Source organism: Uloborus diversus, chromosome 6, assembly GCF_026930045.1.
Source record: "Uloborus diversus isolate 005 chromosome 6, Udiv.v.3.1, whole genome shotgun sequence".
Classification (NCBI taxonomy): Eukaryota; Metazoa; Arthropoda; class Arachnida; order Araneae; family Uloboridae; genus Uloborus; species Uloborus diversus.
The window spans coordinates 28796023-28809934 of NC_072736.1; the positions used below are offsets into that span (position 1 = coordinate 28796023).

The window sequence follows — 13912 nt, forward strand, 5'->3', positions numbered from 1 at the left end:
TGAAAATTTTACTTTAATTCTAGAAAACAAAGATTCACTCTCTTAAAAGATGCAAATTAACATCTTAAATATAGTATTAAGAGTCATTCTCAACGCGTTTTTAAAAACAAATTAATAAACTTACACTTAAATAATCAACTTAAAATTTCCCTTTAATTCCAGAAAATAACGATTCACATTATTGAAAAATGCAAATTAATATCTTAAATATATTATTAAAAGACGTTCCCAACATGTTAACAATTTTTTTTAAACATAAATAAAGTTATACTTAAATAATCAACTGAAAATTTCACTTTAATTTCAGAAAATAAAGATTCACATTCGTAAATGATGCAAATTAACATTTTAAACAAACTATTAAGAGTCGTGTTAAACACGTACATGCTTTTAAAAATAAATTAATAAACCAATTCTTAAATAATCAACTTGAAATTTTACTAAATTCCAAAAAATAAAGTTACACATTCTTAATGATGCAAATTAACATCTTATATATAATATTAAAAAATATGCTAAACATGTTCAATCTTTCTTAAATGAATTTATAAATCTATATTTGAACAATAAACTTAAATTTTACTTTAATTCTAGAAAAAATAAAAATACACATTCTTAAAAAATAGAAATTAAATTCTTAAATATACTAAAAATTATACTATACAATTAAAAACTTAGAAAGAAGAAAATGAAACAATAACTTATAGCTGTTATTTCTCACTGCTATATTCACCATCTATTTTAAATGCTAAATATCAGTTGAAAGTCTTTGTTAAAATAATTATTTTGGGAAAAGCAATTATTACTTCATTCAACATTCTAAATTTTCCAGTGAACTCAAGTTAAGATTGGCGTTGAATATGACAGTTAGAATTATGCTTCATTTCATGCAATATACACTTAAGAATCTTTATTTATCAATGCAGGGGAATATTTTAGATTTTTCATTACAAACAGAAGTTTTTCTGCATTATTCGGTGAGTCGGTTTCTGTTTTCTGTATAAATTCTTTTAGCTCCACTAAATAAACGTTCTGAGTTTACTGAACTTGGCGGAGCATTTAAGTACCTTGCAACGAGGGGTAAGTACAATGCGGGGGAATGCCAGAAGCTAGGTTTGAAGAGGAATGGTCGTTTTTGAAGCAGCAACTAAAAGAGAAAGCATCATCGAAACGTTTATGAAACAGTGAAAGCTTTAACTGGAATTTTTGGAAAAGTAAATTCAAAATTAAACCCTCATTTCGTACCGGATAACCCCACATCAACCCCGGATATCTCTCACATTTTTACCGGATAACTGCCCGGATATCCTGCAAAAAACTGTCGGATATCCGGATCCGGAGTGGCTTGTCGGATCGGATACCTCATAGTTCCAGATAGTTAAAAAATCAGCCGGATAGGCCGGATACCGGATAGTTACCGGAGTTGGGACCTAAAAAAAATATTGTAATAGACAGGTGATTGTTACAGACAGTTTGATGATTCATGCTGACATTTTGCTGGGGCCAAAAAAAAAAGTTATAGGCATGTTATCATTATAGACAGTATCGTTATACACAGGTTTCACTGTATGTGGAACTGTCACACAATCGCGGGTGAACATTACCTGTAAAAATTTGTGTCTAATCATCATTAATATCAAGGCATCTGTTAATGTGTATGCTTGAACTCTCTGTGACGGGAAAAATCGTAATAGGAAAGAAAATCGTAAACTACGCGAGTGATGAAAGTGCTTCAGCAAGAATCTAAAACAACCGTTTCGTGATTCGGGGCTATGAGTGCTAAACAAATTGTATCAGGATCGTCGCATCCCAATTTTTCCTTTTCATTTTCAATCAGCAAGCAATTACTTAATTTACATGCATAAAAAATCAATAATCCAGTGAAATTGTTTCTTTACAATGTTTTTTCGCTTTTATTATAAATGATTGCAATCAGTATAAATGATATTTAAATAATGTGCTAAGTATTTTTAATAAATTGAATTCTTAAGTAATATATAGATATAACAGGGTTCGTACTCAATTTCTGAAATAAAATGAAGGAGTTTTGAAGGAGAAAAATGAGATTTTGAAGGAGTACTAATGGGCTGCCCGTAAATAATGTCTCACTTTTTTTTTTTCAAATTTTTGACCCCTTTCTTCTTTGTCACAAAGTGTCACACTTCATCTTACTCCTCTTTTCACGTCATATTTTTTATAAACATACTGTTATAATAACTGCTAAAAGGTTATTTTTGTCACAGTCTCTTCCCCTTGTCACAATTTCATGAACCCCTCTGCCCTTCTCAAGGCATGACATCACTTGTGGATGTTACAATATCATAACTGCGATTTGCTAAACAATTGTTTTTTTAACACAATCACTTAACGTAGTACATCTGCATATGTGTTTCTAAATATTTAAATAATAATTTGAAAAACTGACTTTTGCAGATGAGAGTGTGGTGGAGAGAAAAGCACAGCCAAGCACAATTTAAGCATGGTTTACTTTATTTATGATATGTCTTAGTCATCTAATAATATTTTCATCTTCAACTTTTATAACTTCTATGATCAATTTGTAAATCACATCTATATAAAAAATAAATATACAAAATTACTACATTAAAATCGCCCTGATACCTTGGCCCTTGTGATGAAGGAAAGTTGTGTCAACCGAAGTATTTTAAGTTGCTGTCATAGAAGAAGACTGTGGAGTCTTGAAATAAAAAAGAAGGAGTTTTGAAGGAGTTTAAACTAAAATAAAGGAGTTAGAAGGGCCCTTTAAGAGAATTTCCTAAATGAAGGAGTATTGGAGGAGTTTTGAAGGAGCGTACGAACCCTGTATAATAGTAAGTTATTTCTGGTTCATATGTTGTGTATCACTCGTATGTTCAACTCAAAGATTGAAGGCAAGGCATGGTATATTCAGTAGGGTGATAATAGGGCTGGTAACTCACTGAATATACCATGCCTTGCTTTCAATCTTTGAGTTGAACGGAACCATTGCTTCGGTCACTTGACTGGTCAGTGCTAATTCTGTATTAACTACCAGTTTGTTTGGCCCTCTTGGCTTCCTTAAGAGGTTTTCCATCTCCAGCTCAGCCACTTCCTAAGCCAGGCTGATGAGTGCTAATAAGCACGAAACTGGTGTCCTCGGCTGAAATTGACTGAGCTGGCGGTGTATTTCATGTAACAATGCATTTATTGGAGGTACATAATGTCCATTAAAACTATAGGTATTGTTAACTTTAATTGTAATCTAACTTAGATTTTAAAAAGATTACATTGACTATTGTCATGCTTGCTTCCTCTCTTGGATCATGCAGTTTTTTTTTTTTTAAATTAATTTTGTAATTCAGCAAAAAAGCGAAAATGCATGTTTCACTTTCGTGATAATTGATGTAATATTTTCCCATTTTGCAAAAAATGCGACCATAGCGGAAACTCTGGTGCCAGTGTGTGGATGGCATGGACGCCCCCATCCAGGAGGAGGTCGGTGGACAGTAGTGCTAACAAAGGCCCAGATCTGAAAACCAAAAGAACATCAACTACAGTCAAGTGAGAGTAATTCACAACTTCAATATATACTATAGGGAGCGCTGTAGTCACTGTCTAATGGTGGAGTAATGTTCAGTGCGTTTGTTTGGCTTATAGCTCATGCAAGATCCTTCTGAATTAGGAAGGCCCAGTATTTGTGATAGGAACAAGGAACCCTCGGGTGTGATGTGATGTCTAATGGCGGATGAAAAAGGTAAAACAAACAAATGCCGTAACTTATAACTTGCTTTGAAGCTTAGTGAATGACAGTAACGTTTTATTGTGTTTGTTGGAAGCTTTCTTTTCTGTTTTTCTGAAATTATATTACACTACAAACTGAATGAAGCCTGGAATTTACTCTAAAGAAAAAACGTGGAATGTAATGTTTTACCTTTTTTGGTAGTGTTGTTAATCACCACAAAGTAGCGTATTCGAGCTCTGGAGTTGCGAATAAGCAATTCATGATTGCTTGAAAAAGAAATACTAATATATTTAATACCAATACTAATAATTCTTTTCTAGACTAGGCAATTTTTGAATGCAACAATTTATTGTACATCAACAATCAATATACTTACTGAATCAATTTTTCTGAAGAACACAAATTTAAAGAAATATTCATTTCTACCTTCATTTGCACCAATTCCATGGGCTGTAAATTCCATAGAATTTTCATCAGCATTAATTACAGGAGCCTGCGGGGAAAAAAACTAGAAGCTTAAAATGTGTGTGTAGTTGAAGATAACATTCAAAAAATATGTATTTCTTGTATTTTCATGAAAAGCTTAATCTTTCCTCTACTTTTCCTAAATCATTGTGCTATGTAACAATATATAGTTTTCAAGAAGATTGTATATTTTTTAAAGTGCAAACTAACGGATAAGGATGAAACCTAAAAGTGTGGCCAGGTGTCATTTTGATGCCTTTGAGAGAAAAAGAAATGAAAATACATTTACCGGTGCTGAAACAGAGCGCCAATTCAAAAAAGTCTCTTAAGACATAACATTGCAAGAATTTGAAGCATTTATAATGTTTTTGTAAGTAAAAAGGAGCATTAGCAGCTAGTTTCTGAAATGCAACTGAAACAGCCCTGGTTATTTTAAATTTTTTAAAAATGATTTAGTAAAAATTCATAAAATCTCTATATTTTAAATAGACTGTATTTATTATAAATACAGTAGGACACTGGTTTAACAGACCTCTATTTTATGAATTTCGCGAATTTTTCTTTTTACCTGCCTAAAATGAGGGCAAAACCTCCTATTTACCAAAAAATTAAGCCATGAATCAACAAATTTTTTTAACAGTCTATTTTTTTCTGTTAATTTGAGTTAGGTAACATTGGATTGTTTTTCAAATGATTCTTTCATCTTGTGCGAAGCAGAAAAAGACTTTTCTTGGAATCGGATATTTTTGATGGGCGAAGGGACAACCAATGAATGGCAATTTTGATGCATAAAGCGATAATGAAACTACCATCAGAACTTACTTTTTCTAATGCTTTACATGATCTGGAAATAAAAACATGCATCATACAGCAGGCTGTAAATGACACAGTATTTTCTTTTCCCCATGAAGTCGAAAGAGAACTATTTGGTTGGAGTCAAGTATTAAGGAAGTTGTCAAACATCTATTCTCAGTACTTCAGAATAACTATAACTATTGTCTAATAAGTCCCATAATGCGGAATAAAAAGTGAACACTCCCTAATTATGGATATTTTTGTGCAGTTATTTATTTGGGCGTTTAGATAAAGCAAGTGATTTTTTCCTCATCCCCAATATTACCAATAACCCTGATTTAACGTATAAAAGTTTCGGTCCCAATAAATTCGTTACATTAGGATCCAACTGTATGCAGGGGTCTGTCCAGGATTTTTCACAGGGTCCGTTTTTTGTGAAAAATCAAATAATTTTGTGAAAAATGAATTAATTTTGTGAAAAATCAAATAATTTTGCAAAAAAAAAAATTGTTAAAACGAAATTTTAGAATTTAGAGAAGGCACAAACTGCATCAATGGAAAAGTTGAGTGTTTTCCTCTTCTATGTCGAGAATATCATTCTGGAGTGTTTTTCTGATATTTGGCGGGGGGGGGGGGGCATCGCTCTCTTAAGTATCAATATTTATCTACCATTCTACATTATGTTAAATTATACTAGAAATATTTCTGTACAGTATTTAAAATAATTGTAACAAAAAATAAATAAATAAAATTCAGAATAGAACATTTTCAGCATTTAACTTTTTGACCCAAGACACTCTTAAAAAGCACAGAATTTCGTTTAAAACTTATAAATTCCGTGATTTTAACAAAAATTAAAAGATATTTTAATTGTTTACCTCTTAACAAAGCATAATAAACATCAAAAATTCGAAAAATCAGATTCCCATAGTGGATGCAAAGAGATCGCAATTCTCAAAGTGAAGGCATCAAAAGTATAAAAAAGGCTTGTAAAAGAAATATTTTTGATAAAATTATTTTAAAATTGCATTTTAGAGTCCTATGATAAACATTTCATTAATATCTGTGGACACAGTTGAAGCAAAAAAAAATAAAAAAAATAAAAATAAAATAAATTAAAAAAATAAATAAATAAATAAAATAAACCATTAAAAAAAACCCATCATTTTAATTTTTTACCCTTAACGAAAAATGGAATTTTGCTTTAAAAACTTGAAATGAGAGTTCTAACAGAAATAAAGAGACTTTTCATTTATTTGCATCTTAATAAAGCGAAGTTAGCTTGAAAAAAGAACAAAATATGATTCTCACATTGGATGTTAAAATATTGCATTTTTCAAAATGTAGATATCTAAAGAAAAAAAAGGTAATTAAAAGAATTTATTTAAAGTTAAGCATCCTTGTTAGCATCAAAAAATCAAAACCCATGTAATTTTCTTCCCAAAATAACAATTAAACATCCCACGGCACTGCATCGTAAAAACGCAAATATTGACAAGATGGTAAAATGATGAGAATATTTTCTAATCAAGTCTTTATTAAAGGTTCAACGCCAGATGCTAACTGGTGATAATTTTGAAGTTGGTAACCCTATCTGAAGTCATCATATTTTCCCCCACCCTTACTATCCCTTTGCAGTTCTAAGTTCGTTTCGCAGACATATATTATTATTGTTTATTAAATCATGAGCTGGTGAAAAAGTGCTTATCAATGCGTTTTCAGAAAAGTTTACAACAACACCGCTGCTAATTAGCTGTGATTAAACAAACAAACAACCATTATATTTATTTGGAAGTAGCAATTATTTATAGTTTGCAGGAGCATCCCAAGAGTGCTGATTTTTTTTTTTTTTTTTTAAATTAGCCGATTTTGTATAAGCTGATCCCTCTAATTTGACTTCAAAAAAGGTTCCAAAAATTATCGGTTTATACACAGAAATATGCGTTATTTTGCTTTCAGATTTGCTCTTTCAATAAACAATTTGTGAAAGATCCAATCTTGTTTATCAGAATTTTGTGAAGGGTCAGTTTTGTTTGATCGAGATTTTGTGAAAGGTCCGTTTTGTTTGACCGGAATTTTGTGTGAAGGGTCCGTTAACGGACCCAAATATCCTCTGGCCAGACCCCTGGTATGTTTATTTTAAACTAATTTTTTCAAATACAGTCGACGCTCATTATAACGACCACACATTATAAAGACCGTCCCATTATAACGACCAGTGGTAAAAGTCCCAACTTTGTTCCTATGAACTCTACGTTAATTTGCCTTCGTTATGACGATCGTTCTGTATCGTCTAATCCAATACAACGACCGAATTCAGCGGACGCTATTTCTGGTGTTCTTTCCAATAAAACAAATTTGTAGCTTGAATTAACTTAGTTTTTTGTTTACAGACATCTGCCTGAAGTTTTCAGTGTCAAATCCAACTTTGAGAGGGGGTGGGGTGGGGGGGGGGAATTACCATTCACCACAGCTAGCACAGAAAAAATAATGGGAGGAAAAATCGAGAAATTTCCAGCTTCCTAAGAAAAGGGAGTTGACAGATGTGTTTCTAGTTTGGTGTTTGAATCCAGTGGTTTTTAAGATTTTGGGGTTCTCGAGGGACTTTTAAATGTTTCTTTGAAAAGCAAGAAAAACACAATTTATCACCTATATCTGAAACGGAAATTAATGTTTTGCAAAAATCACGTTTGCTAAAAAGGCAAATATCTGTTTCTGGTTTTATCTTCAGAAAATGTAGAGATAGCAGTAGTAGTAGATTTGTAAGTGTGTAACATTTTCCTCCCTATATTTTCTACTTGTTTCTATTTGTTTAATATTCTGTCATAGTATTTTGCAAACGATTTTTCTAAAAATTCCTATGATAAAAATAATTTGGGCATTTAACTGGAATGTTTGAAAAAGTACCTTTTTTATTTTTGGAACAACGGGGCGTGTATAATGACTGTGTATATATTTTTAAATTATACCTCTTATAATGACCACTCGTTATAAAGACCTTTTTCTCTGGAACGGAGATGGTCGTTATATCGAGCGTCGACTGTATACACTATTACGTAGGGCACTGCGCAGATTTTTTCTTGGGGGTCGATTATGGAAGAACCCTACCATAATTCTTGGGTATCCGAATACTGCTGAAATTCTAGTGTTGATTCCGAACATTTTTCCACACACAACAGAAGTATCCACAAGCTATTCCAGGAGTGCCCACCTAGAGGGAGTGCTACTCTTTGGGGGGCTTTGTGGTATTTGGGGTGCACTATTGCTCTCGGAGCAATGGGCACCCCTGGCTATCTAATACATTACACCCTATGATAAATACATATACTTGTTAAGTTCCTTTTATTTCGTGGATAACTTATGATTCACTCTTACTCTAAGCAGAATTCAGCTCTTGTTATGGTGACCTGAAATCAGCTTTGGGAAGTGTCAGTAACTGCAGTGAATATTAATCCCATTTTGATGAAAAAGTGATATACACGAATGAATGAACATAAAATCATACATTAAAGAAATATAGTCATAGTCTCCATTGTTTAGAGTAGTAGGTATAATCGAAGAATACAGGGTAGACCGACCAGTGAATGAACACCTTATATTTGTTGTGAAAAAATAAGGTTTTAAAACATTTTTCTGACATGAATTGACAGTTAGTAACTCCCTTCTATCCATTTTCAGAAAGAAAACAACTAGAAAATGATTTGTTGGTCCACTAGTTGGGGTGCTCATTCACTGGGTTGGGGCACTATACTTCATTTCAAGCCTCTAAAAAGGCTAGGCAGAACCATAAAAATTCTCAGTTATTTTAAAAATAACTACCGTATATACTCGCGTATAGGTCGATCTCGCGTATAAGTCGACCCCCCCTTTTTCAGAGAAAAAATCCAGAAAAAATCTAAAACCCGCGTATAAGTCGACCCCCATACTTTCCAAAAAAATCGCGAATTATTTTCAAAGAAATTTCAAAATAATGAACACATTTATTTACAAATAAAATAGGAATTAAATAGGAAAACATTTCTAAAAGCCTTCAAACTCGGATTCCGAGTCGGACGCAAAAAAAAGTTCATTAAAGTCCGCTTCCGTCATCACAGCGTCATCGTATACATCGGCGGCTGCAGAATCGTCAATGATATCAGAGGATGCGTTCGACGAACCTTACCGGTCAACCGGTAAGTAACCAGTTACTAACCGCGGCGTTCTATGATCAACCGGTTACCGCAGCGGTTACCATTCTAAGCAGTTGATTGGTTGATTTGAGCACGTGATCATTAGCTGTCACGTGATTAACTAACCGGTCGCTCCCGGTCATGCTCGTCGAACGCACTCTCAGTCTGAATGGCGTGACTGTTGACGATAAATATTTTAATACGTTTCACGATATTTGTTAATTGCTGATTTGATCCTTAATAAAGAGGAATAAAATTATCTTTATTTATGTGTATTATTTAGGTTTTTTTAGTTATTATTTTTGAATAAGTTTACTTTTTCACACGAGCAACTTATCAGCGACTACCTGTAACCGCACATCGGCATTTCTCATAGCTTCCCAGCTCTCGTTGATCGGAAAAAATTTTTCCGAAAATTTGACCCGCGTATAAGTTGACCCCCCTTCCTTTGATCTCATTTTTTGGACAAAATTTCTTGACTTATACGCGAGTATATACTGGTACATACATTATTTAATGTGGTTTTACTGCCTTGTGGCCTACACTGCAATTTTTAGCAAAGCTATAATTTTTTTTTGTTGAAAATACGCCTAGGTATTCATTCACTAATTGGTCTCCTTTTTACATCAATATCTAGGGATATTTATTTTCACCTAGACGAATAGGTGTGTGCACTGATCACTAAGGGTACTCGTACCCTAATTAGATCCTAAAAATGTGAACATTTTTTGATAATGCCTAAAATCTTTAAAATGTTTTCTAACTCACTAATTGCATGCTTCAAAGCCGGATGGGGGCTTTGAACCCACAGGGGGCGCATCCACACGGCAGCCTCGGGTTCGATATGGTTGGCCCAGCCGTTCATCCTTCAGCAAGGCAATAAAATGAGTATACCAAGCATGCTTGGGAACAACCGCATTCAGCTGACCCATAGACTAATAATAAGAATAGACCGAGCTATGGCAACCCTTTGCTGCTCGTGAACCAAACCATGTGACTAGTGGATATCCTAGCAACAGCGGGAGTTGATCGTAGCAGACGATCAACGCCGGCGAGAAATAAAATAAATAGAATTGATGGAACGCTGAATAATGATCTTTTATGGAGTCCGATTTGTAAATTTGTTATTCTAAGTTGTAAATATTTTGTTAATATAGTGAGTTTTTCGTTTAGATAGTATTGTGCATTTTCTTTAGTCAATTTTAATAACTTTCTAAGTAATTAAAGATGCAAGTGCCCAAATTGAATCGGCAAACGGTAAGATTTTTACCTACAATTTCAATTTAAGATTCCGATTAGTACATTTTTGCGTTAACACAAAACGTTTATACGCCATTACGTTAATGCCAAACGCTGACGTAGCAGTTCCAAATGAAATAAAAGTTACTGAAAACTGTGATCAAAAACTATTTACTAATGTCAAAATAATTCATAACTAAAAGAAAAACAGTTCAATCTCTGCACCTGGGAAAAAATTATAATGAAAACACATTACTTAAAATAAAATGTCGAGTGCCAAACTATAGATAATGTTGCCATCTAGCAACCATGCTGCCAAAGTTTTCGCCAAGCCTTCCACCAGTCACATGTATCCATGAACCAATTTTATGGGATGACCATTTAACCGGGACACCTGCTTTGTACTCCAGACCCCTTGTTCAGGAAAACTGAGATAGGCACAGTAGGCCTTAGCCCTTATGGACTGTTGCACCACTGGGTTTAGTTTTTGAATTGCATGCCTTATATGCTTTAAAAATTATTTTTAGTCCTAATTAAAGAAAAAATTCTTTGGGTTTGTACGTGGAATTGGAAGATTTGCTTTTGTGCTTATTAAGTAGGTGTGGGGATTCAGTTCGGGATCCCTCTCCCCTCCCCCACTCCAAAAAAAAAAAAAACAGATGGCTCAGCAAGGAAGTTATTGCTATTCTTTTGGTAGAAGCTTCAAATTTGATACTAAAGTATCAGTGAGAGAGAATAAGCACGAGAGTATTTTCTGCCCAGTCTCAAAGAAAGTTTTAAAAGGGAACAATTGTTCCAGATACAATTATACTAAGACGGTGTTATTCGCACCTCCGCCCTAGACTTTTTAAAACTGTAAGCTTTCAGAGACATTCATATTTCATACTTTTGTGGTTTTCGCTATTTTGTTTTAACGAAAAAAGCTTATGGTGGAATCGAAACCAATGTGGCTTCTTCCCAATTTAGCACTTGCATAAAAATAATGCTAGTCAAATTGTTTTTCAAGATACAAATAATTTAAATTCCATTACCGAAACATCCTGTAAACTAACACGAAGAGAAATTCTGCTTAAAGTTTGAGCCCAAAATACAAATGGACTCAGTTTGCGAGGACTTGAACTTCCATCAGAGCCACTAGACGGGGGCATTTTCAAATTGAATTAAAATTTAAAAGAAAAACCTCTTTTTTGTATTCTGTAGTATGAATTACGCTAATCTACTACGAAAACGAGAAAGACGGGCTGCTTTCGAGTAAACAATAACAAATGTGAAGTAGTGAAGTTGAAGTTGAAGTTGAATGAGAGTCTGTGCTTACGTTCGACAACCCTGATCGGTAGCGACCGGTTGCTTCATCACGTGACGGCTAATGATCACCTGCTTCAATCAACAGCTTAAAACAATAACCGGTAGATCATAGAACGCTGCGGTTAGTAACCGGTTAGTTACCGGTATACCGGTTGAAGTCGTCGAACGCAACCGGTCAGTGCGTAAAAAATAATCTCAAACCGAGATTTTTTAAAGGTCGTGCTCGAATATGGTTATCGGTTAAACCATGAGTCCATTTTTTATTTAAAAATATAATATTGGTAGTCCACCACAAATTTCGGTTGAAAATTTGTCGATGAGCTCCTACTTTTTTCTGATCGAACTATTACAACGCTCTGGTTTGCCATCGGACAACTTGGTTACTCACCGGTAGCGCTGTGCGAACGCAAACTTTGGTTGTATGATGGTCGCACTTGCTTTTCCCGCCAAATACAATTTAAGTATATTGTTGGCACAATGTTAGGATGTCATCAAAGCTGTCATTTTAACGATTCAAGGAAATTTAATTAAAAAAGTATACAACAGTTGTGCAAAGTATTTGCTATCTTAAATTCATTCCTATTTGTATAGGATTTGATAATTATCTTATGCGTGTTTTTTTATGTTCGCATTTAAATTTTAAAAGTATGTGCCCATTTATCTTGTTTTATTTGTTTACATATTTCTTGCAAGAGACCATTATTTCTATACTGTTCTTTTTCTCTTTTAGAACGAAATATTTCGATAATATCAAAATTTCTTCGATAAATTAAATGGTTTCAAATGCAATTTAAGCTGATGTCGTCGGCTCTTTAAAATTCGATTTTTATTAAAAAAAATGAATAATTGTATGTAATAAATGTCCTCAACTTGAATTTGATATTTTCTTTGCAAGGTTATACCTTGTTCTAAGTACATTCAAACTTATACTTTAAAATATGTCATAGTACCTCATTTGACATGTTTCATTTATTTTATAAACCAGAATTCACATGGAAGGTGATTCAGAAGAGAAAGGCGAAACAAATGCAAGTGAAGATATTCCTAGTACCAAATCAGATTTTACTGTACATAATGATGGGAGTATAAGTAAGTAATCATTAATGAATAGTTGTTTAAATTTAAAACATTTAGGAGCTTAGCTTAACAAAATTATTTTCATCTTGTGAAAGGAATGAAGTCTATAAAATGACCTAAAAAAATATCCTTTTCTATCATTTGAATATTGCCCATGTTTCAAAATAAATCTTTCATTCAGCATTAAAATAAAAACGTTTTAACTATTTACATTTTATAAATGATTTTTACTGAATAACTTATCTTTCTGTCCCTTTTGATAGCAGATTTTTTTTTTTTTGAAGTCTTGAAAATTTTATTCTTGTATGTTGAGTTTTATGTAGGGGAGAGAGGTAATAAATGAGCCATGGGGATGAATGGGCCCCTAACAAAATATGAAAAGTATTTGCACAAAATTATTTTAGATGCCACTAATAGATAAAGCTGTTTGTTCTGCTAAAATCATCCAATTTTCAATTTTTTGAGAAACCATTTTTCTGTGAGAGTAGGGTGATCAAGAATCTGATTCAAAAGTAATTTTTTCCCTTTTCAGTAAAATAAAAACTAGTTAAAAGTATCTGTCATTTCACTGCAAATATGTGTGTTAGTAAGTCTTTCCACATCTGTAAACTAATTTTAAGATGTATTTTGATGTTATTTGCAATTTAATGCAATTTAAAAACTTGAATACATTCCAGAAGTATAGGTGGGGTTGAATGGGCCACTATATCATAGTTATGAATGGGCCACCGAAATACGATTTTTCTATGTTTTTTCTGATTTTCTCTATAATATTAGACATAACTGGCTGTCTTAGATTTAGATTATACTGTCTTATTAGAATAGATTTATAGTAATTTCTAAAATTTTCTCATTTTAACACTAAGAAATATTATCTATTCATACCAGGGTTCGAAAATATCACGATGTTTTCGAAAATATTGAAAATATCCGATATTTTGATATATATCGGATATTTTGATATCTATCCGATATTTTCAATTAGCATATACTCAAGTCTTCTAATGCATTCTCAAATCACTCTTAAATTTCTTACATTACAATTGGGTCATTCCGTGTCAAATCAACACACTTTTAATTAAAATTTTACCTCACCCCCTCAAATTTTGATAAAATTTGGCACACATATAGTGGGCACTAA

The 13912-nt window shown here is 33.0% G+C and overlaps 2 protein-coding genes across 2 annotated transcripts in view; one reads left to right on the top strand and one right to left on the bottom strand.

Moving 5' to 3' along the window:
- Positions 1-11537, bottom strand: part of LOC129224637 (very-long-chain (3R)-3-hydroxyacyl-CoA dehydratase-like) — a 32452-nt gene extending 20915 nt beyond the window's left edge. Inside the window, exons 1-2 of the mRNA XM_054859119.1 lie at positions 11421-11537; positions 4098-4214 (exon numbers count right to left, since the gene is read on the bottom strand). Coding sequence (XP_054715094.1) covers positions 4098-4214; positions 11421-11537 — 234 coding nt within the window. The remainder of the gene's footprint in view (positions 1-4097; positions 4215-11420) is intronic.
- Positions 11538-12685: 1148 nt separating this feature from the next.
- LOC129223752 (structural maintenance of chromosomes protein 4-like) overlaps positions 12686-13912 on the top strand; it is a gene marked incomplete in the record, with an annotated part of 101968 nt that continues 100741 nt past the window's right edge. Inside the window, 1 exon segment of the mRNA XM_054858112.1 lies at positions 12686-12783. Within this exon segment, the coding sequence (XP_054714087.1) occupies positions 12687-12783 (97 nt within the window).